The sequence below is a fragment of the Rhinolophus ferrumequinum genome, chromosome X, assembly GCF_004115265.2.
Source record: "Rhinolophus ferrumequinum isolate MPI-CBG mRhiFer1 chromosome X, mRhiFer1_v1.p, whole genome shotgun sequence".
Classification (NCBI taxonomy): domain Eukaryota; kingdom Metazoa; phylum Chordata; class Mammalia; order Chiroptera; family Rhinolophidae; genus Rhinolophus; species Rhinolophus ferrumequinum.
Genome location: NC_046284.1, coordinates 100197589 through 100221816, shown reverse-complemented (window position 1 = coordinate 100221816; position 24228 = coordinate 100197589). Strand labels below are relative to the sequence as shown.

Sequence of the window (24228 nt, the reverse complement as noted above, 5' to 3'; positions counted from 1 at the left end):
CCACACTAGTCAAAAGTCCCCGTCATCTCTTGGAGGTCTGGATATTTCAAAATTGCCTGGTAAATGGTATTTCTAGTTGTACCTTTGCTCCCTGATAAAAGTGAACTAGCATCTTATGATGACTAACCATAGAGCTGGGAGGACTATGGGTGGAGCTGGGCCCCTTGCTAACTCTCTAGTTCTGACTTCCCGTTAAAATTTTGTGGTAACTTCTGGGGGAGGGATCCATTTATATAGAGGCCATCTTGGGAAAGCTGGGCTCTTTTCTTTTTGCACGTGTGCAGTCGGTTGGAGGTCCGGCCAGAGGTGTACGTTCTCACACTGCTGTGGTGGTTTTGTTTCTTTTTTCCTTTTTCCCGAATAAGCCCTCCTTTTGGTGAATTACCTGGAGGGTTATTTTGATCAGTCGACATCCCTGATGATATCTTAACACAGCAGACAGTCACAAAAGAGGTCAGCTCAACTCTCCAATATCCTCACTTCACTCTGAGTAAAAGCCCAAGTTCTAACCATGGCCCCACCAGACCTTAACCTCTCTGATCTCTTCTCCTGCTACTACTGAACACCTTCATTTCTCAGCTCCAGCCACACTCTTTGTTGTTCTCCAACACTCCAGGCATGCTCCTGTCTGAAATACTGAAATTCCCCTACCTCCCATATCCATGAAAGAAATTCCTCTCTGGCTTTAGATCGTTACTTAAATGTCCCTTTTTCAGCTAGAACTTCTAGTTATCTATACACATACACACAAACACACATTTCCTAGCCTTCATTCCTCCTTTATTTTGTCTTTGGAATTTATCAATAACATTCTATATGTTGTATATTAATCTTATTTCATTTTCATCTTCCCCACTGGAATATAAACTGTATATAGTCTGGTATCCTCATGTATTTCCTTCTTCACACTACCACCCATGTCTAGAATAGTGCCTGGTACACAGTAGATACATAATAAGGTGAAGCCTACTGTAGCATAATGTCTCTATAAACAATATTATAGTCTCTCCCACCCTACCCACAGTTAAAATGCTTATGAAGGTGTAAATGTATGACAAATCCTGCTAGCTATACATAGAGTGAACACAGAAACAGCCCATGAGGTCAGGTCCTGCCAGCTTAGTAAAGCTGGAATAAAAGAAGTCTTCTAGATTGAAATCATACCAAGCATATTCTCTGATCACAAGGCTTTGAAATTGGATATCAACTGCAAAAAGAAAGCAGGAAAAAACACAAATACATGGAGATTAAACAACATACTTTTAAAGAATGACTGGGTCAAAGAAGAAATTAGAGATCAAAAGATACATAGCAACAAATGACAATGAAAATACATCCTACCAAAATTTTTGGGATGCAGCGAAAGCAGTTTTAAGAGAAAAATTTATATCATTACAGGCCTATCTCTAGAAACAAGAAAAATCCCAAATAAGTAACCTCATGTTACACCTTAAAGAACTAGAAAAAGAAGAACAAGTGAAACCCAAGGTCAGCAGAAGGAAATAACAAAAATCAGAGCAGAACTAAATGAAATAGAGAACAAAAAGACAATAGAAAAAATTAATGTGACAAAGAGCTGGTTCTTTGAAAAGATTAACAAAATTGACAAACCCTTGGCTAGACTCACTAAGATAAAAAGAGAGGAGACACTAATTAACAAAATCAGAAATGAAAAGGGGGAAGTTATCACGGACACCACAGAAATACAAAGGATTATCCAAGAATACTATGAAGGACTATATGCCACCAAATTCAATAACCTAGAAGAAATGGACAAGTTCTTAGAAACATATAGCCTTTCAAGGCTGAACCGTGAAGAACTGCAAAGTCTAAACAGACCGATTACCAGTAACGAAATTGAATGAATCATTCAAAACCTTCCCAGAAGCAAAAGTCCGGGACCAGATGGCTTCACTAGTGAATTCTACCAAACCTTCAAAGAGGATCTAATACCAATCCTGCTCAAACTCTTCCAAAAAATTGAAGAAGAGACAGTACTCCCTAACTCATTTTATGAGGCCAACATTACCCTGATATCAACACCTGGTAAGGACAACACAAAAAAAGAAAACTACAGACCAATATCTCTGATGAATACAGATGCAAAAATCCTAAACAAAATGCTAGCAAATCGAATGCAACAATGCATTAAAAAAATTATTCATCACGACCAAGTGGGGTTCATCCCCGAGGCAAAAGGATGGTTCAACATCTGCAAATCCATCAATGTGATACATCACATAAACAAAATAAAGGACAAAAATCATATGATCATATTAATTGATGCAGACAAAGCATTTGACAAGATACAACATCCATTTATGATTAAAACACTTAATAAAATAGGTATAGAAGGAAAATACCTGAACATAATAAAGGCCATATATAACAAGCCCTCAGCTAATCTCATAATTAACGGTGAAAAACTGAAGCGCTTTGCTCTACGTTCAGGAACACGACAGGGCTGTCCCCTATCACCTCTGCTTTTCAACATAGTGGTGGAAGTCCTTGCCAGAGCAATCAGGCAAGAGAAAGAAATAAAAGGCATCCACATTGGGAATGAAGAAGTTAAATTATCACTCTTTGCAGATGACATGATGCTATATATAGGAAACCCTAAAGATTCCACCGAAAAGCTATTAGAAACAATCAACGAATACAGTAAAGTTGCCGGCTACAAAATCAACGTACAAAAGTCATTGCATTCCTGTATACTAACAATGAAATCTCAGAAAAAGAAATATAAAAAACAATTCCTTTTGCAATTGCAGCAAAATGAATAAAATACCTGGGAATAAACTTAACCAAGGATGTGAAGGACCAATATGCTGAAAACTATAAGACAGTTTTGAAAGAAATTGAAGACACAAAGAAATGGAAAGACATTCCATGCTCATGGATTGGAAGAATCAACAGAGTTAAAATGGCCATATTACCCAAAGCAATATACAGATTTAATGCAATCCCCATCAAAATCCCAATGGCATTTTTTAAAGAAATAGAACAAAAAATCATCAGATTTGCTTGGAACCACAAAAGACTCCGAATAGCCAAAGCAATTTTAAGAAAAAAGAACAATACTGGAGGTATCCCACTCCCTGACTTTAGCTTGTACTACAGGGCTACAATAATCAAAACAGCATGGTATTGGCAGAAAAACAGACACATAGACCAATGGAATAGAATTGAGAACCCAGAAATAAAACCACGTAAATATGGACAGATAATTTTTGACAAAGAAGCTAAAAACATACAATAGAGGAAAGACAGCCTCTTCAATAAATGGTTCTGGGAGAATTGGAAAGCTACATGCAAAAGAATGAAACTGGACTGCTATCTGTCACCATGTACCAAAATTAATTCAAAATGGATCAAAGACTTAAGCATAAGACCTGACACAATAAACTGCATAGAAGAAAACATAGGTACTAAACTTATGGACCTTGGGTTCAAAGAGCATTTTATGAAATTGACTCCAAAGGCAAGGGAAGTAAAAGCTAAAATAAACTAATGGGACTCTATGAAACTTAAAAGCTTGTGCGCAGCAAAAGAAACCATCGACAAAGAGGCAACCAACTGAATGGGAGAAGATTTTTGCAAACAGTGCCTCCGATAAGGGGCTAATATCCAAAATACACAAGGAACTCATGAAACTCAACAACAAAAAAACAAACAACCCAATTGAAAACTGGGCAGAGGACCTAAAGAGACATTTCTCCAAAGAGGACATACAAATGGCAAATAGACATATGAAAAAATGCTCAACATCACTAATCATCAGAGAAATGCAAATAAAAACCACAATGAGATATCACCTCACCCAGTCAGAATGGCTATCATCAACAAGACAAATAGTAACAAGTGTTGGAGAGGCTGTGGAGAAAAAGGAACCCTTATACACTGTTGGTGGGAATGCAGACTGGTGCAGCCGTTATGGAAGGCAGTGTGGAGGCTCCTCAAAAAATTACGAATAGAATTACTGTATGACCCAGCAATCCCTCTCCTGGGTATCTACCCAATAAATCTGAAAACATCCACACATAAAGACACGTGTGCTCCAATGTTCATTGCAGCTTTGTTTACGGTGGCCAAGACATGGAGACAACCAAAATGTCCTTCGATAGATGAATGGATAAAGAAGTTGTGGTATATATACACAATGGAATACTATTCGGCGGTAAGAAAAGATGATATAGGAACATTTGTGACAACATGGATGGATCTTGAGAGTATGATGCTAACTAAGCGAAATAAGTCAGACAGAAAAAGCAGAGAACCATATGATTTCACTGATATGTGGTATATAAACCAAAAACAACAAGAGAACAAGACAAACAAATGAGAAACAAAAACTCATAGACACAGACAATACTTTAGTGGTTACCAGAGGGTAAGGGGGTTGGGGGGTGGGAGATGAGGGTAAGGGGGATCAAATATATGGTGATGGAAGGAGAACTGACTCTAGGTGGTGAACACACAATGGGATTTATAGATGATGTAATACAGAATTGTACACCTGAAATCTATGTAATTTTACTAACAATTGTCACCCCAATAAATTAAAAAAAAAAAAAAGAAGTCTTCTAGAAACTGCAGAATAGTTGAGGAGTTGGGCACATTCAACAGGACTTTTATGATTTCCTGGCAACAGTAATGAACAACTACTCAATAGAAAACAAATAGTTGTCGCAAATGTACAGTGCATTTGCGACAACATGGATGGATCTTGAGAGTATTATGCGAAGGGAAATATGTGAGAAAAAAGTTGAGAACCATATGATTTCACTGATATGTGGGATATAAAACTGAAAGGAACAAGACAAACAAATGAAGAAACAAAAACTCATAGACACAAACAGTAGTTTAGTGGTTACCAGAGGGTAAGCGGGGAGGGAGGTGGTAAGTGAGGGTAAAGGGGATCAAATATATGGTGATGGAAGGAGAACTGACTCTGGGTGGTGAACACACAGTGTGATATATACATGATGTACTACAGAACTGTACACTTGAAACCTATGTAACTTTACTATCCATTGTCACCCCAATAATCTTAAAAAAAAATAAGAAAATGAATAGTACCATGTAAAATTCATTAAGAAAAACCTAATAATCTTCCTTTGGTTGAGGAAAAGAAAAACTGTAAAAAGCAACATAGTGCTTATAACATTTGTTATAGAATAATGAAAAGCTATTATCTTGAAAAAAATGAGAGGAAGTATAAACTCCCCTGAACAAAAAAGAAAGGAATGCTTCTTGACTAAGGTACTGACCAGGATTTCTTGGACTCAGTAGCAGATAAACAAGTACTCCCACTTGGCTAGTAGAGAGTATGACATTTTAAAGTACGCTAAGTAAGTTGTTCCTGCAATTTCATATTATGCAAAATCTTTGGCTATGCTGATATGTTGGAATGTTCTGATATCACTAGAGAATAAGTGTAACAATACTTTATTGGTCTCAGCAATTTGGGGCTATTTTTTAAATATTACAGCATCTTCAGTTTTGCTTCCTCTTTTATAGCTCTGATTCATTCTCATTCATATTCATTCTCTCTCTCTCTCTCTCTCTCTCTCTCTCTCTCTCTCTCTCTCTCTCTCTCTCTCTCTCTCTCTGTCACACACACACACACCCTCCCTCTCCCTCTCTCTCCCACACTCCCAATTTACATTTATATACATTAGCTTTTCCCCTTGTTTTCAAGGCCAAGTGTATCATTTGAATGCTCTTCAACCGTGACATCCATTTTCTTCTATATATTCCACCCTCAATGTTAGTCTAAATATCTAGAGTCAGATTTCAGATCTCACTAGTACACAGAAAGTTATTTCATGAAAGGCACCAATTTTCTTCTTGCCAGATACAATGCTTCTTACAGCATTAAGTACCTATAACTAAAACTACTTCTTTGAAATCACCTTGTTCATGAAGACACCTCTCTGCCTTAGAAATTAGGATCTTTCTCTGATCTTTCTTCCTCAGGAAACTCATCCAGCTTTTCTGTATGCATGTGTGTTTCCCTATATATCTGTTTACTGTATATGTACGTGTGCGTATACATGCACATAAACAACATTTTTAATCTGAAAATCATTTATATTTTATAATAGAACATATAGTTTTGAAATTATTTTTATTAACATGGAGAATAATACTTTACTTAATATATATTCAATATGTGATTATATGTTTAGAAGCTACTACTCAGATTCTAAAGTATCTAGTAAACATAATTTCAGTAAAAAAATATAGAAGCTAAAAAAAGGCATCAGTGAACCACTCCATAAGAAATGCATTGTGAATTTTAAAATATATTATGCTCATGGAAATTCTTAGAGATCATCGGGAAATTATGAATTTTAAAATGTATAACTTCAAGTGCAAAATAAAAGGCAATTGAGTTGTATAATCATATAAAGAAAAAAGAACCAATTAAAATAACTTTTAAGCAAAGTATACAGAAAAGAGAAGTTTATTAATTCTTTAACAAGTTGATTAAAAACACTCTATGACCTCTCTTCCTCCTTCATTGGCATCTCTTAAAAGCCTCTTCCTTTCATGACATCTTCTCTAATTAATACGAAAGTAAGTTCCAGATTCCCCAGAGTCCTACCCTAACTTTAGAAGCAATTAATTTTCTATTCACTTAACATTCTATAATTAAGTTTTGCCCTTTGACAGAAAAAGTAATTTATTCACTCAAATGTTTATTCAGAAGTCGTTAAATCCTTCATATTGGTAGCAGAGCTTGACTTCAAATATGCCTGCAGAACTGAAAACTAATCACTTATTCACAGTCAAACATTAGTTGTGTTAAGAACCAGGCACTACATTAGGTACTGGGATACCAAAACCAAACTTAGCCAAACCAAAACAAACAAAAAACAATACCAAAACAAATTGAGTGCCAGTCCCTCATTTCTAGAAACCAAGAATCGAATCAGTATAACAATGGGCGGAAATCAGTTTGGATACGTCAACAGGAAGGAGACTATGGGAATCACCATGAAGGCAACATGGAGACACCGACTTTGTCAGTATCTTCCAACTAAAGGCTACCAAGAACAGGCCTGGGGATTAACAGGTTGATTTACTTGCTGCAACGAGAGATGGCATGTAACGGGGAACTATGGGGGGTATGCCTCTAAGAGGATGTTAGAGTTCATAGGTATTGAGCTTGTGTAAGGTTATGGGGATGGTCAAAGAAACAGGACTTTGCCTTTAAATAGAGGCTGTAGAGAAGTGGGGGCAATTCTATGATTGGGTATCTTAAATTTTTTTCTATCTAGATGGCATGATGAATGTAGAGAGGATGAAGCTACGATCAGTAAAGACGCATAATCCGCCATATTATTGAAGATGAGGGAGATTTGGTCATTTTGGATAGTTTGGATACTGTTATTATTTTTGTCTGTATTGAGACCTGGTTACAAAGTGGTCATGTTTTTGTCTTGATCTATCACAATGATGAAGTGGCCATCTGAGGTTGGCATTCTAAGCTGTCGTTTATATTTGACAGCAGACCATCAGAGGTAAGTACAGCATCCAGCAATTCCAAGGCCTAACTGAAGCACCATGTCAGCTCCTGGGTATCAGGAACTTCTTTATTCTTTCTCAATCGAATATAAACAGAGACATAACAAGATAATACTTACGTTGTAATAAGTTCACTTTGGTAGAAGTGATGCGAAAACTTCTAAAGGAATATAACATTAGTGGCAGGAAAGACCAGCTAAAGATTGTCGTCTTAAACATAGGTAAGCCACGATATTAGCTTTAATTAGGGTTGTGGTGATGGGAATGGAGCGAGTTGGAAAGTTTCAAGAGCTGGTAAGGGAGTGGACTTGTGAATGGGAAGGGTGGACTTGTGAATGGTAGAGATAAATCTAGATGGCCTAGTTAGCTTTTAGGTTTGTAGATTAGGCTGCTGGAAGAGGGGAAGGAAAGACAAAGCTTAAAGGAGGGCAGGGGAAATAATGAGGTGTATTTTAACTTTTTAGGCAAATATTCAATTAAAGGTGCTTATTAGGCAATTAGATATGTTGGCCTGGGCTTTAAGGGTCAGAGATAAGCTAAAGATAACTATTTGGGGTCATTAGAATATAGATGCTATTTGAATGGGAAGGAATGAGGATAATTCAGAGAAGAAAAACAAGAGAAGAACTGTAGGGAATATCAATAAAAGGAGATGTGAGATGGAACAAATGGCCAAAAATGTAAAAAAAAAGGTAACCAGTAGATAAGGGTATCCCATATATCAAGGGAGGAAAGAATTTCATGAAGAATAAAGAGGCTAATAGGGTCTAGTGCTGCAGAGAAGTTGAGCAAAATAAGGCACATCAGTATTCATGTGTGTGTTTATAGGACAGGAGGGTTTCCCCAAAGATGAAAAAACAGCCTATTTAAAGGCTAATGATAAAGATCCAGAAAATAGAGAGACTGAAGATATGGATGTGTGACTGAATGGAAACAAGTACCTTAGGATACAAACAGTGAAGATACTGAGAAAACGCATGAACGCACACAAATTAGCCATAACTAGCCAAAGCACAGTCTCTTCTACCAATGCAGAGGGAAAGAGACTCTGAGCATAAATACACATAATCTGTGAGATATTATTTTACTTAAAGTAAGAGTGAAAGTCATCTACCATAAATGGTGGGGAAAAGTTTAGGAGACGCATAAAAACTTGAAATAACTGTTGAGAGAAATTCAGGAGAAATTTTATACAGATGCATGGAAAGCTTCTTAAGAAACACTGATTGAGGACATACACATGGCCAATAGACATATGAAAAAATGCTCAACATCACTAATCATCAGAGGAATGCAAATGAAAACCACCGTGAGATATCACCTCACCCCAGTCAGAACGGCTATCATCAAGACAAATAGTAACAAGTGTTGGAGAGGCTGTGGAGAAAAAGGAACCCTCATACACTGTTGGTGGGAATGCAGACAGGTGCAGCCACTATGGAAGGCAGTGTGGAGGTTCCTCAAAAAAATTATGAATAGAATTACCATATGACCCAACAACCCCTCTTCTGGGTATCTACCCAGAAAAGCTGAAAACATTTATACATAAAGACACGTGTGCCCCAATGTTCATCACAGCTTTGTTTACAGTGGCCAAGACATGGAGACAACCAAAATGTCCTTTGATAGATGATTGGATAAAGAAGATGTAGTACATATACACAATGGAATACTACTCTGCCATAAGATGAAATAGTGCCAGTTGGGACAACATGGATGGATCTTGAGATTATTACACTAAGCGAAATAACTCAGATAGAAAAAGTCGAGAACCATATGATTCCACTGAAATGTGGTATATAAAACTGAAAACAACAAAGGAACAAGACAAACAAATGAAGAAACAAAAACTCATAGACATAGACATAGTTTAGTGGTTACCAGAGGCTAAAGGGCGAGGGAGGTGGTAAGTGAGGGTAAAAGGGATCAAATATATGGCGATGGAAGGAGAACTGACTCTGGGTGGTGAACACACAATGGGATTTATAGATGATGTAATACAGAATTGTACACCTGAAATCTATGTAATTTTACTAACAATTGTCGCCCCAATAAATTTTAATTAAAAAAGAAAGAAAGAAACACTGATGAATCTGTTAAAGTGTGGTTCAGAAATGCCATAATGTCTGGCAGTGAGACATCTTCAGTATAGTTATGCAAGTGGGTGGCTGAATTGAGGAGATTAGGGAAATGGAAGCTTTTGGAGGTAGCAGGACAGTCCACATGGGCTGAGATTATTAAGGATCAAAGTACAACTTGGAGGGGAAGACTGTGATCCTGGTGCCAAAGTCTTCAATGAGAAAATAATATGATAAAATGGTGAATGATAGATGGCCACTTGGCATGAGACACAAAGGAAGTGACATTTTTAGAAAGAGAATGGTATCTTTGGAATTGGCCCTGGGAAATGAGAAAACGCAATTCTAAAGGAGTGGGTGTGTGAAAGTTATTAGCAGAGTTCTTGAAAGTAAAAGTGGTTTTCCCGTACGAATGGAATGAGTACAGAGGACAGAGACTTTGCCTTGGAAGAAGTGTTTTGGAGTGGAGAGAGAGTGTGGAACGGAACAAAGGACAGGAAGTGAGGCAGAGGAAAGAGTGCAGAAGAGCACAGAGATGAAGAGACAAGAAAGGATAGACCAACACAGGTAACTATATTCTGGGTGGCAAATATAGATAATAGAAATGTGAAATTCTTTGGCGTGCAGATATATATAACAGAACTTGGTTGAAAGTTGATTTGGTGCGGGTGGGAGTAAACAGAGGTCCCAGAAAGAGCCTAAGGCCTGTTCACCTGCACAGCAGGTAGGAAGGTTTTCAAGAGCACACAGTACAGGTCGCAGATGCTCAGACACCTTGTCATATGACGTTATGGTCAAACAGGTTGTTTCGTTGTTTTCATTACTAACTTACATTACCATGAGCTCAATTCAAGAAGTTAAGTAGCTAGACCTGTTTGTAATTCCATTAGAAATTCTGCACGGTTGTGATATTAACAGAATGAGTGAAGGAGCATCTAAAAGTCTGGGAAAGCCCCAGATTGTATCTTGTTCGATTCTCAGAACTTTACGTACCAACAAATCACCTTGGGCTTTTGTTTAGAGGCAGATTCTGATTCATTTGATTTGGAATCCTACATTCCTAACAAGCTCACAGCTGCTGCCAATGTTGGTTGTCTAGGGACCACACTCTGAGTAGAAACGTCCCCTAGAACTCAATTTTTAAGTCACCCCATCATGTTAACTGTATGTATATCGCACATGATTCACAGAGAAGAAAAGACTATGTTAGGTTCAAAAGTATATACAAATTGAACTGATAACATCCTAGGGTTTTCTAATTGGCCGAAAGCACTCGAAAGTAACAAATGGTGAAGGAATACAGTGAACGAAAGTAAAAAAAGAGAGAGAGAGAGAGACAGAGACAGAGAAGGCAATATTTAGCCATTTTTTAATGGATACCTAAAAATGAATTAATACCACTCAAACTCATAAACTAGGCCTCCCAAGTGTTCAAAATAACCTACGTAAACTGAGAGGTGAAGAAAATTGAAGTACACCTAAACTGCATATCCATCTTCATTATTATGTATGCCTCTCAAGGATTTTTAATACATATACATTATATTTAGCCTGAAGGAAATGTCTAGGTAAATCATTTCATGTCTTATTTTAGTAGGCAATTAAGAATGATGTTGTTATTTTAGAAAATGAGAGTAGAAGTTGAGAAAGGTGACTCACGAGGCATTAGAAAACCACTCATACAATATTGTACATTTTTATTGAGCACTTTCGGTCTGTCATTGCTGACACTATTGATTAAATGTAAATTGATGCTAGGTAACCATAGGATAACAGTAAAAATTTAAATTTATATTCCTTAAATGCTGGGATTCAATTTTCCTGCTCACTCAAAGCTGTTTTGACAAACAGATAAGTAGATTATTCAGATAGATTAAGAAATTTTAAATTAGCTAGTAAAATGTCTGCCCAAGATGATTCCTACTTTCAATGGTCAGATGTCACATGAACCTTGAAAGGTATTTAGAGGGCATCTTCTCTATGTAATTTTCTACTTGGAGATTTCCCTCAAAAATCCGAACAAAGATGTATCTTAACATAGGTATACTTTGAAATGAGATATTTTGCTAATTTTCTACTATATCTGATATATTCTTCAGTGTAATTTTTTAAAACTAAAGTATTAACTATATAATCATAGTTCCCATTTCTTGAAATGATTTATAACAGTCTATTATGCTGCTAACAGAATGTTGTATGAGCTAATAATAAATTTAAAATAAATTTCCAATTTATAAATAGTAAACTCTGAGAAATGTTGATGAAATTATCTCTTGTCCTCAAGCAGTCTAAAAAAGTAGATTATTTTCTTCTAGAAGATCTCTTGTTCTTCAAAAGTTTCAACCCCATAGCAAGTATTAACTTGCTTTTGAGGTAGTGTTGTATTTGTAAAAATATAATAGATTTTGTAATTCATGAAACAGAATACTCAAAAGATAAGGCAGAGTTAATCCACACAGGTAACCTTCCTATAGCTAAAATTATGTGACAGTCAAATATTGTTTTTTTTTAGACTGTGATCACTGCAGAGTATTTACTCCGCCTGTTAGAAATTATGTTACAAACTAAAGGCACATCTCAGAGATATTGCAGCTTCGGTTCCAGACCACCACAATAAACTACTGCGAGCTGCAATCAAAGCGAGTTGCAATTTTTTCACTGGTAGAGGAGGGTCTTGCCTTCAATTTGTAAAAAAAAAACACATCTGTGAAGCGCAACAAAGCGAAGGGCAATAAAACGAGGTACGCCTGTATCGCCAATTACATACCCAAAATGGATGTTTTATAATTGTCAGAAGTTGAAAAATCAAAGAACTGATAATGTCCCTGAAGATGAAGAAGCTCTTATTAAATTAATAGAAATCCCTATCACGGAGGACAAAACTATAATGTCTCAGTAGGGAATAAAAACAGCGAAACATCTGTTATCACAAATAAATATTGAAAAATCCTGGACTCCTTTTGCTATAATAATGTAACACATAAATATCTAGAGAATGCAAATCTGTTATAATTTATGGCACATATTAATGACTATAAAGGATAACTTTTTGATGACAGTGAAAGCATAGACAAGACTCCATAGACAGACATTTCTAAGGGTCTATTCTATTCTAGTCTAGTCTACAAGCTTGCTAAGTCCCAGTGTTGAGGAGACAGAACAATATGTGAAGGGAAATCAATGTAAGTTCGTGTTATAAAATTGTTAATTTAGAGCTAAACGATATAAAAGTTAAAGAAGGTTTATGGAAAGCATTCCTGGTCAATCACAGCAGAACCAGGAAAGATTCTGCTAGGCTACACTTTGATTCTGCTTGATACCTAAAATATATGTAAAGATATACTTAAAAGTATATCATATTGCTTAAATCTTTTCAGCTCTAACAGCATCAGAGAGCACAAAGCATAGAGTTTACAAGCAGCAAAACTTAGGAAATTACATAAAAATTAATGCATAACCTACATTGACTTTCTCTTTAAGGTCTGAGAAGTTGCCTTCCTTCCGATAGACTGCAAATTCAGGACTCTGCAACACGGCTTCTGAACGAGTAATCCAACTGTGAAGTTCAGTTATATCGACATCCAACCTAAGACAGGAAAGAATAAGGGTCATTATTTGTTGATTATCCCTTTCCTCTACGTTGAAAAAAAAAGTCAGTCTATCCACATTCATCATTCTCCACCTAATCTGAGACTCCTGCCTGATGCTTCTTTTACTCTTAATAGCGTGACTATTTCCATAGTCGGTACGCTCAAAATTTGCAGTCAGCTTTGATCTAGAGTCTTATGAGCATGGAGGCCATTTTATTCATCTCAATGTAGCAATCACCTCTACTGAATCCCCTATAAGCTATTACTCGGCCTCTGCTTGAAGGTTTGCACTGGTAGAAAAACTACTACTCCCCAAGATAAACCTTCTTCTTTTTGGAAAGTATTGACAGCAAAGAATACATTCCTTTTGGTGGGTTCCCACTGAACCATACCTCTGAAAGCCATGCCTTTATATAGTGTCCAAACATACTGACTCTGGATTTGGCCAAGTGATTTCCTCTGGCAAATGGGATATTAGCAAGTGTAATGTAAGCAGAAGCTTCATACGTGCTTGCATCTTGGATCTTATCCTCTTAGAGCACACACTCGGAGAATGCAGCTGTTAAATAACAATTCCAATGACCCTTTAAGGAAGCTCAATCTAGCCAAGTGGAGAGAACACGTGGAAGAGCATGAGGCACCAGACCTTCGGCACCAGACATTCTGACTCATCTCAAATACCAGCTGAATGCAACCAAATGAGTGCTCCAGCTAACACCCTAGAGCCACAGAACTGCCCCCAAGAGTCCTGCCCACCCTGCAGAATTGTGAGAAATGATAAATAACTATTGTTTTAAGCCAGTAAATTTCGGGGGGTGTTGTTATACTGCAGTAGATATCTCATCAACTACCCTGTTATTCTCAAATACTCTTTTACTGCAGAGATCTATAGAAGTAATGGATATAAACTATTCACTTTGATCAGGTGATTGGGGTCTAGTTAAAGCAGAAGTTTTGGGGGAGTCATGGAAAGGCTGCAAGGGTGGAGGAGGTCTATGAATCACTTGAGATTCCAGGCACAATTCTGCGTGTGTGTGTCATTTTTCTTAAGAACCCCTACATTTTATCAGCATCTATCTGTAAAGAATCTATGAAAAGGGAACTTAGAGATCATCTAATCCAATCATTTATTAATGAATTAAAACAAACAGGCAAACAAATGAAACTGTCCAGAAAAATAAATGACTTCTCAATTTTCGTAGGAAATTTGTGAATTAGAAAAATACGAATCCAAGATTTAAGACACCAAGAAATGTACTTAAATCACCATGCTATTTCTTCTTTTCCAATACAATCCTCAAATAGTTTGAATTCGCTCTTTAAATCAGTTAGAAGGTATCTGATACTGAACCTACCCTGCTCCTAGTTACTTCAATGGTTTGACAGTATTTTATGTTCTTCCAAATTTGGCTGGTAAAGGGATCATAGTAGTATTTATTATAATCAGGGAAGAGGACACAATTATCTTCTTGGTTTCCAATACTTTCATTGATGCAACTATGGATTAAATCAATGTTTTGACTTCCATATTGGACTTTCAACTCACATTGAAGTTAAATTGAGTTAAACCTTCTAGGGATTTTTCACATAAATTATTTTTAAGCCAGTTATCCATATCACAAACTTATGAACTGATTTCCTGAACTCAAATTTCAGGGCTTTAAATCATATAAACCTAATAAAAAGTGTCATGTTCGTTGCAAGCTATTGGTTTAAAATGAAACAGTTATAGAGCTTCACAGAACATGAAACATTTCCAATAAAGTATTCTCTTTTTTCATCCTTACAGAGCATGTGGCAAAAGATATTATCCATCTCTCTGCTCATGTAAGGAGATGGAGGCACAGAGAAATTAATTGATCTCAGACTATTAGAACTGAGAGGAAGGATGTTAATTCATCTTGTTCACTATTATATCCTTCACCTCAAAGAGGATCTGGTTCATAGTAATAAATATTTACTGAGTAAAAGATACCCAACAAGAAATTGAAGGAACAAATATCTGATTTCAGAGATTTTTTGACCCCACGTCTTATATCAATGGATGTCAATACTTTCATTTGCATATGGACTGTAAATATTTATGGATTTTTCTTTTATTATCCATGGCAACTGCTCTCTTTCCTACATTTTGCTTTCCTGCGAGTTTAGTTATTGGGTTTCCTATTTCTCCATTCATAATGTTGATTTTAAAATACAGGCATACCTCGGAGATGTTGTGGGTTCGGTTCCAGACAACCGCAATAAAGCAAGTAATGCAATAAAGGAGTTACAATTCTTTCGCTGGTGGAGGGCCTTGCCTTCAATTTGTAAAACACACAACATCTGTGAAACGCACTAAAATGAAGTGCAATAAAACGAGGTATGCCTGCAGAGTCCTGTTGCATACTTCTAGAAACGCCTCTTTCCATTTCTCTCATTTATGTTAAAGCATTAAATCAAGCCTTTGATGATGGCCATTTAACCCCCTACGAAATCCAATGCATTTTTTTCTGTCACCGTGTCTTAAGAAAGGCATTTTTGCTTTTCTTTCGGTACAATATAAAAATCCTTGTGCCTCTCTGCCTGTGGGCGTTCACTTGCCAGTGCACGGGGCGAGCCAGGAGTGCCAAAATGTGTATACCTCAGGAGTGACCCTTTACGAGCGGGAGCTGGGAGATGGTGGATAAACATCCCACTTCTGCCATTCAGGATGCAGCCATGGTGGAGGATGGTACACACAATGTACCACAGGGTTCCCGGGAGAATTAAACCCCATTGCCTCCAGCAATAACCAGCTCATGTATCATCCTGTATTGCCTGCCTTCTTTTCCTAACCTCACTTCCCCACTTTGCTTCCCAAATAAACCGCTTGCACCTAAATCTTTGTCTCCAGATCCACTCTTGAGGGAACCCAAACTAAGGCAATGATCAACGGCCTCAAATCAACCCATCGTCCTGCCACGTTTAGTTTTACAACTTGAACTCTGACTCTCCACAGAAATTATTTTAAATGTTTTCCAAAATTCTCAAAGCTCTGACCCAGCCTCTTTCTCCAGCTATCAACAGATGACATGGTCTTCTATTTGTAAAGAAAAGTACAATTATCAGACTAGAATTTCTTCCATATCCTATGTCCAAATATCCAATCTTATCTGCAATGTGCCCTTCTCATTCCCTTCTCTTACACTGGAGTGAATTTTCTTTCTTTTACCCCTCTACCTGTAATTCATACTTTATTATCTTACTTCTTTTCAGGCATCTATCAATTTTTTGTTATCTTTCTACTGTAAATTCAATCCCTCCCTCTCAACTTAATTCTGCATATATTAATTTAAGCATATTTTACTGACTCCTTTGTTTTCTTTTGTTTGTTCATTTATTTTGTTCTTTCGATTCCACATATAAGTGAGATCATATGGTATTTGGCTTTCTCAGCCTGATTTATTTCACTTAGCAAAATATCCTCTAGTTCCATCTATGTTGTCACAAATGGTAACATTTCATTTTTTATGGCCCATGGTGAAGGATGGCTATTCCATTGTATACATGTACCACCTCTTGATCCAATCATTTATTGATGGACATTTCAGTTGTTTCCATAACTTGGCTATTGTAAATAATGCTGCAGTGAACATAGGGGTACATATATCTTTTCAAATCAGTGTTTTGGATTTCTTCCAATAAATACCGAGTGGAATTCCTGGGTCATAAGATAGTTCTATTTTTTTAATTTTTTGAGGAACCTCTATACTGCTTTCCACAGTGGCTGCACCAATTTGCAATCCCACCAACAGTGCACGAGCGTTCCCTTTTCTCCACATCCTCGCCAACACTCGTTTGTTGATTTATTGATGATAGCCATTCTGACCGGAGTGAGGTGGTATCTCATTGTAGTTTCTATTTGAATTTCTCTGATGATTTGTGACACTCAGAATCTTTTCACATGTCTATTGGCCATGTGTCTGTCCTTTTTGGAGAAATGTCTATTCAGGTCGTCTACCCATTTGTTAATTGGATTGTTCGTTCTTTTGGTGTTAAGTTGCATGAGTTTTTTAAAATAAATTTTGGATATAACCCCTTATCAGTTATATCATTGGTGAATATCTTCTCCCATTCAGTAGGGTATCTCTTTGTTTTGTTGATGGCTTCCTTTGCTGTGCAAAAACTTTTTAGTTTAATGTAGTCTACTTGCTTATTGTTTTTTGTTCCCCTATCAATAAATATCAGTAAAAATATTACTAAGGGTAATGTCTGAAAGTTTACTGCCAATGTTTTCTTCTAGGAGGTTTATAAGGTTTGGGGGTCTTACGTTTAAGTCTTTAACCCATTTTGGGTTTATTTTTGTATATGGTGCAAGATAGTGATCCATAAACTGGACAAATCTTGCAAAACATTTGCCTTTGATGAAGATAAGAGAATGACTGGAAGGAAATATGGGTGTCAAGAGAGGGTTGATTTCAAAAAAGGAGTCAATACGAGAATAAACTCAAAACAGATTAGGACTTAAATGTAAGACCAGAAACCATAAAACTCCTAGAACATAGGCAGTAAACTCTTTGACATCATTCTTAGTAATATAGATAGATAGATAGATAGATAGATAGATAGATAGATAGATATAGATACAGATATAGATATAGATATAGATATGTCTCCTCTAGCAAGAGAAACAAAAGAAAAAAATAAGCAAATGGGACCACATCAAAGTAAAGAGTTTTTGCACAGCAAAGGAAACCATCAACAAAACGAAAAGAAAACCTAGTGAATGGGAGAAGATATTCACCAATGATACATCCAATAGGGGTTAATATCCAAAATATATACGGAACTCATACAACTTAACATCAAAAAAGCAAATCTGGAACCTTCCCATCTAGTCTATGGACTATTTGATTATGTTACCCTCATTCACAAAAACACTTCAAGACTCTCCGTTTTTCTTAGGATAAAGACCAAAATTTTGACCTGGTCCTATATGATCTGGCCTTGACAAATCTAACCATATAATCTACTTAGGGCTTTATTCAAGCACTTCTTCTAGAAACAAATCTCACTTCAAATTTCTTAGGAAGCCCAGAGCTGTACTTAAGTGCCGTCTCTCCTCCAATGAAGTGATGTCCTTTACTGACTCTTATCCACTTGTCCACTAGAAGAGTTCTATTTTGAAAACTTGGCTTCTCGGTGTACTCCACTTTGGTCAATTTTGTCCCTTTTTTTAAATCAGCCTGACTGAATTGCACACCGAATATTCTCTTACTCACAAAAGTGAGATGTGAATATCCACCAGTCACTGTGAAATTCCCCCTTGGTCTCTCTCAGCTCACATCCTATTGGTTCAGACTGTCTCTTGGAAAGACTGCTCACTTTCACCTACAGGTCCATGAAACTGAAGCTTGACTTGAGGTGCTAGGCTAGCATCACAGCTGGGAGAGAACTGCTAAGGCTATGTTGGAGAAAGTTTTCGGCGAGGCCTGGAATTTATATTGCTCCTGTTTGCACACGTGTTACAATGATCCTTTACCACCATCTCCAATCCATTGGTGGGGCGGGGGACGGAGGAGGGAGAAACAAATAAGCTTTAAACAGAGGTTATTTATCCCATTGGAAGGTAAATAATTTTCATTCCAAAAAATCATGTCCTTTGACATTTGTCTTCCTGTAAAAATGTGAAACTGTATGTTTCTTTTTAAAAGTGACATATCTCCCTTCGTTTCTGCCACAAAATATATACTAAGTGCTTACAATATGACAGACACAGCATTAAACTGGATAGACGACAGAAATGAAAATGCATGTGTCCACATTATCAAGGAATTTGGTTTAGTGAAGCATCCATTACACAAATAAAATGCTTTAGTCATAGAACTGGGCTCAGCTCATACTGTAACTTTTTTTTTTTTTTTGGCTAATCAAAAAAACACCTCTTTAATGAAGTAGGATTAAATCAGCTTCTAGACTACAGGCTCTGCCAAGTAAATTGGTTATCTCCACACAATGAAGGCTTTGTGGAGTGAACACCATGGTAACCGTCTGTCTGCTGCTCAGTCTGTGAAGAGTTTAAGAAAGGCCTGGGCACCAGCTGCCATGTAGTTCTAATAATTAAGATCAATTCAGGCAACAGGATGGGAAATTCCACAAAGAGGTCTTTCCTCATTCAATTATTAGTTTTGGTCTGATTTTATAAATTTCGAAAGAAACTGCACGAGATGTTTGAACTTCCCTTTTACATAAAAATCCCTTTGGAGAGTGATTATACTCCTTTTTTGATTTACAGATTTTTTTAAAAGGGATTTGAAATTTTTCTAGGGCACTCGTGAGCGGAGTGCTTTGCCTAGGGGAAAAAAAAATATCTATTCGTAGGCATATGGGTTAATAAGTTATACTTTCTTTCTGAAATGGAATGAAACAAAATATCAATGAGTATGTATGATTCTCAGCTGTTAGACGCTGTTTTACTCCTTTCTTTCATCATTGTGACATATTGATTCCTTTGGAAATCGGTGGAGCCTAAACCCAATTCTTCCATGATTTAAGCTCTGAGACATTCCTCACCTAATCTTATTTTGACATTTTTTTCCCTGTAGTTTCCATAGGGGCATTTTGATTCAACCACATCTATGATTTCATTACTAATTTTTTTTCTGTCCCAATGTAATATACAGTGAGCCTACATTCCAACATCTAGCACTCAATACCATCCCTTAGCAGTTCTAGAAGTTAACAGTCAGCTGCTAGCACTGTTTCCCCTCCAGTATCCTGACTGTAGGTGTCCCCACCTCCTTGTGCCAGCAACAGGGATGGAAGGGTGAAGGGGAAGCGAAGCAGAAGCAGAGTTTCAAAAGGCCACCCATGCAGTCTCACTGAGTGCCACGGGCCCACATTCAATGCTTAGTCTCAGTGGCATTTCCACTGCTTTTAGCAAAATGAACAAGGTCTCCTTCTTGGCTTCCACTCAAACCCTGGCTTTCAAGTAACAATTGCTCATTTATTTTATTCCTTATCAATTTGGCAGCTATTATGTCATCCCTTTCCTTGGTTTGCCCCCTAGTTTTTACATTTTCACTGCTCTTGCATGTTTTGTCAGATATCTTTGCTAATATATATGGCAAATGAACACATTCTCCGGACTTAAATCTATACATGTTTATGACGTGAGTGCTATCTACTCTGCCCAGCGTTTCGCCAGGGGTACTTTCTACCTTGCTTTGTACTACCTGAGGCTGTGCATTTAATCACCAACTGAAGAGAATGACTGAAGATATCATACAGTTGTTAACTCAGTTCCAGTCTTGAAAACCCTTGAGAAAAACACTGAAGAATGATTTTCCATATCACATTAAATCTGAGATTCTATGCGTGCATTTTTCGTTCTGCACAAAACCACTCGCTTCTACTAATTCTTTTTATTTTCACTTTTAAAACTCACAAAACCATTGCTAATGGCCTGCGATAGACTAAGTCGCTCATCCTGGGCCTCTACACACTCAGAATCAGCCCTTTACTCGTCTGACTCTCATAACACACTTCACTCTGTACTTAATGTGCTTCTCCACGTTATTACAGACAGACTCTATCCCTGAAATCCAGTCTATCTTCATCGAAGTAAAATCCTCTTCATCTACTAAGAAAATTGACTTCTCATTCTCTAGTCACAAAATGATTTTTTCTCTTGTAATTACTGATGAATATTCTGTCCTATATTTTTGAAGTAGATTCTAAAATCCCATCTTTGTTTATGATTAGCAGTGAAGTGACGATTTTCTCTCCTTTACAGAGGCACTCATCAAGAACCCCCAAAACCAAAACGTGTAAAGTCCCACAGAACAGACCATCGTGTCCTTGGATTTTTCTTTTTTTTTTTTTTTTTGCCAAGGGTTTATTACCAAACCAAGGTCATTTTCCAAAGAGCTCTTCCATTTCCTGGAGCTTTCAAAATATCAAAAAGTATGGTGCGTGTGCCAAATATTCAGAAGATCAATGTTTTTCCTCAGGATTATGCTGTATAAATGGATTCTCCTTCATCCAGTTGAGTTTTCCATAAAGATGGTGCAAATTAGATCAATTATACACCCTTGTGGTCAAAATCGGGAGACATATCTGTGTACGTGTGTATAAACACTGTTAAGTAAATTAAAAGAAAAAACACAGAAATACATCCAAAAAAACAGAAATACTTACACCTAACGAAGTTGTCGATTTTGATTTCTCCATAGTATAACATACAGATCTCGTGCTATATGATAACAGTGCTAATTATGTCAGAAGAGCCTCTTAGTTGGCACTGTGTTCTGTTAATTTTCTGTAGAGTGACTGCTATAGAAAGTATTAAACTAACACATTTACATAAACTTTAATTCAGTCACTTGCAATACACCATTTGGAACTCAGCATTACCAAATGTGGAAACGTTGAAAGGAGAAATCCTCCAAGCTCTCAGACTTAACTGATTTGATTAGTGAGCTAGGTTATGAATGTCCATTTTACATCTTTAAATATCTTTGTACATAGAATTTCATAAAAACTTATGAGCCTCACCTTTAGAAGCCTGAAAGTCAAGGGTTGATGCTTGCAAAATAGGTGAACTCTTACAGGATTCTACGCCTCTAGTCCTAGACCAGGTGACTTAACAAACCGACTTTAATGTGCATTTTAACTAGCTAGAACAAATGTTTTCATGTTAATGGAAACAAAACTGGAATTCTTTTTCATTGTTATTACAATATGAAAGACATCTTTTCGGAGGTGAGCTTAAGATTTCAAAATTGTGTTGATCATATTGTTAATAATCATCTTTGTTCTTCAGGGTTCTAGAAATTGAGATTTTAATTCCGTACTGGCATATGGGTACTCTCCTGATCCTGGACTATCTGAGGAACGCATATGTATCTTTCAAGACTCAGTTCAAGACATTTAACTTCCGTGGAGGTTTCCTCATTCAACTTTTCCCTACTTTTCCTCTTTCGACCTTCCTTCTGGGGAAACTGATCCCTCCCACCTGTATGTTTCCACATGTTAGTTGCTTCTAAAAACTGAACAAATAGACACGGTGACAAATGGATTTTTCATGGGAATTCTCTTACAGAGAAACATGAAATGTCCAAAGATATAGATAAAATGGTGTAAAAAGAACTTGTTAGTAAGAGACCCTCAGATGCACCGTTAAGGCACCTTCAGCCATTTTAACACAAACACAAAAGCATCTTGAAGTCATACTAGGCAGATTCCCTTGAGAAAACGTCTTCGACTTGGGGAGACATGCTAAACCCAAATACTACTGTAGCATTTTCTGGACTTCGTAACCTGGTAGTTTTCCCCCAGTCCATTAATTTTACCTAATTAATTTAATCTGATTCAAATTAAATTTGAATCAGAGAGGGCTTATCAAATATCAAATGAAATTCAATATAAATCCTGTCAGTGCTAAAAATAAAGTATTTTTAGGACTCTGAGATGTGATGAGTGCATGGTAACTATTATATTTTTATAGTTATAGAATACTATTAAAGGGAAAAATCCTGGTTAACCAGGAGAAAACAAATCAACATTTAGAAAACTATCTCCTACAAATCAACATAGTCTACGAGTACACTCACAGGGTGTGTGTGTCTCTGGGTGTGTGTGTGCGCGCGTGCACATGTACACATACAGTGTGGGTGTGTTTTCCTAGGTAGGAGGGGGAAAGACAGGACCAAAAAAATTGCCTTATATATTTTTTTTAATTTGTGATGCTATGTGACTGTTTGTCTGTATGTATATGTTTGTGTGTGTTTTAAATGTAAAGTGAATATAATGCAGTGGAAAAATCACTGAACTGAAAGGCAGGTATCACAGGTTTTAATCACCCATCTTAATCTGTATACTGTTTCCTCAGGAAAATAACTTAACTTCTCTGATCTTCCTTTACTTCTTCCTTTAAATTGCAAAAACTCAAAAGCTTCCATCAAACTGGTCGTAAAATAGAAACTAAAAAATACTCTTCAAAAATTACTCTTAAATGTGTCTAGTTACCTCACAAATTAAAACAATTTGACCTGAGATACAAATCTGAGGTCAGCCTTGCTTACACTGCAGCTTTCATATTCCAATTACATTAGTCTATTCACCTAGCTATCAAATTAAATAACAGCAAAGGATATTATAATTCCCAGTTATAATAAAACCCTATAAACTCTTTTTAACAGTTTACACAGCACCTGAAACAAAATATGACAAATGAGAAAGGACATCGTCCTCAGTTAATATAAACTGGCTACATTAACAGTCCTATCAAATAATCTATTTTCCACATGGCTGCATGATCTTTTTTTACAACCTTAAATGTATTTCTACTTTCATATGTGTAAGTTTAAGTGCATCACTCATAAAATAATACATATCAGTACATTTAAATTTAATGATTCCAGACTGCGCTGAAATGAAATGCATCTTTAAAAGATCTTTAAAACAGTCAATTTCTGTGTAGTTTACCTTATCCTAAAATATGCGTTTTTAACCATGCTTGAAAATCTGAATTCTCACCCAAAACATAAAATTTATCCTTAAAATTGTCTGTCTTCTTGTCAATTATGGCAAACCAAATAGATTTAACGTATATGTCTTTCAAAATACATGTCCTCAGATACAAATCCAGTGATTTAAAATTTTTAAGCTATAAATGCCAGAAAACTCCATGAGTTATCTGGCATTGATATTAATCTTTGTACCTCTAGGAGAGCTGAATGCACTAAACAGAATACAATTCCTAAGAAAATTTTGCTTCTCTCCAAATAGTAAAAGTGAACTAAACTATTTCAACAGGTAGGAGACAAAAACAATTTTAAATACTCTTTTTACCTTAATTTGGACACAAATTTTAACCATTTAAAAATACATTGTAATATTTATTTCTAAAATGTGACATGGTTGAAAAGAAGTCACTTTCACATCTTCTGTTAATATAACTTTCAGGGAAACACATCTTAAAAGCTAAGGAAATTCCCAAAATTCTAAGATGTCAAAATCAGCTATATTAGAGGAATTAGCTATAAAGACAAGGCATGTGAAAG

The 24228-nt window shown here is 36.5% G+C and overlaps 1 protein-coding gene across 6 annotated transcripts in view; it reads right to left on the bottom strand.

Annotated features, from left to right (window-relative positions):
- The window catches only part of DMD (dystrophin), a 2143628-nt gene that overhangs the window by 1363328 nt on the left and 756072 nt on the right, over window positions 1–24228 (bottom strand). For all 6 annotated transcript variants that reach the window (XM_033109718.1, XM_033109734.1, XM_033109713.1 and 3 more), the window contains exon 18: window positions 13074–13197. In XM_033109718.1, the coding sequence (XP_032965609.1) occupies window positions 13074–13197 (124 nt within the window). The remainder of the gene's footprint in view (window positions 1–13073; window positions 13198–24228) is intronic.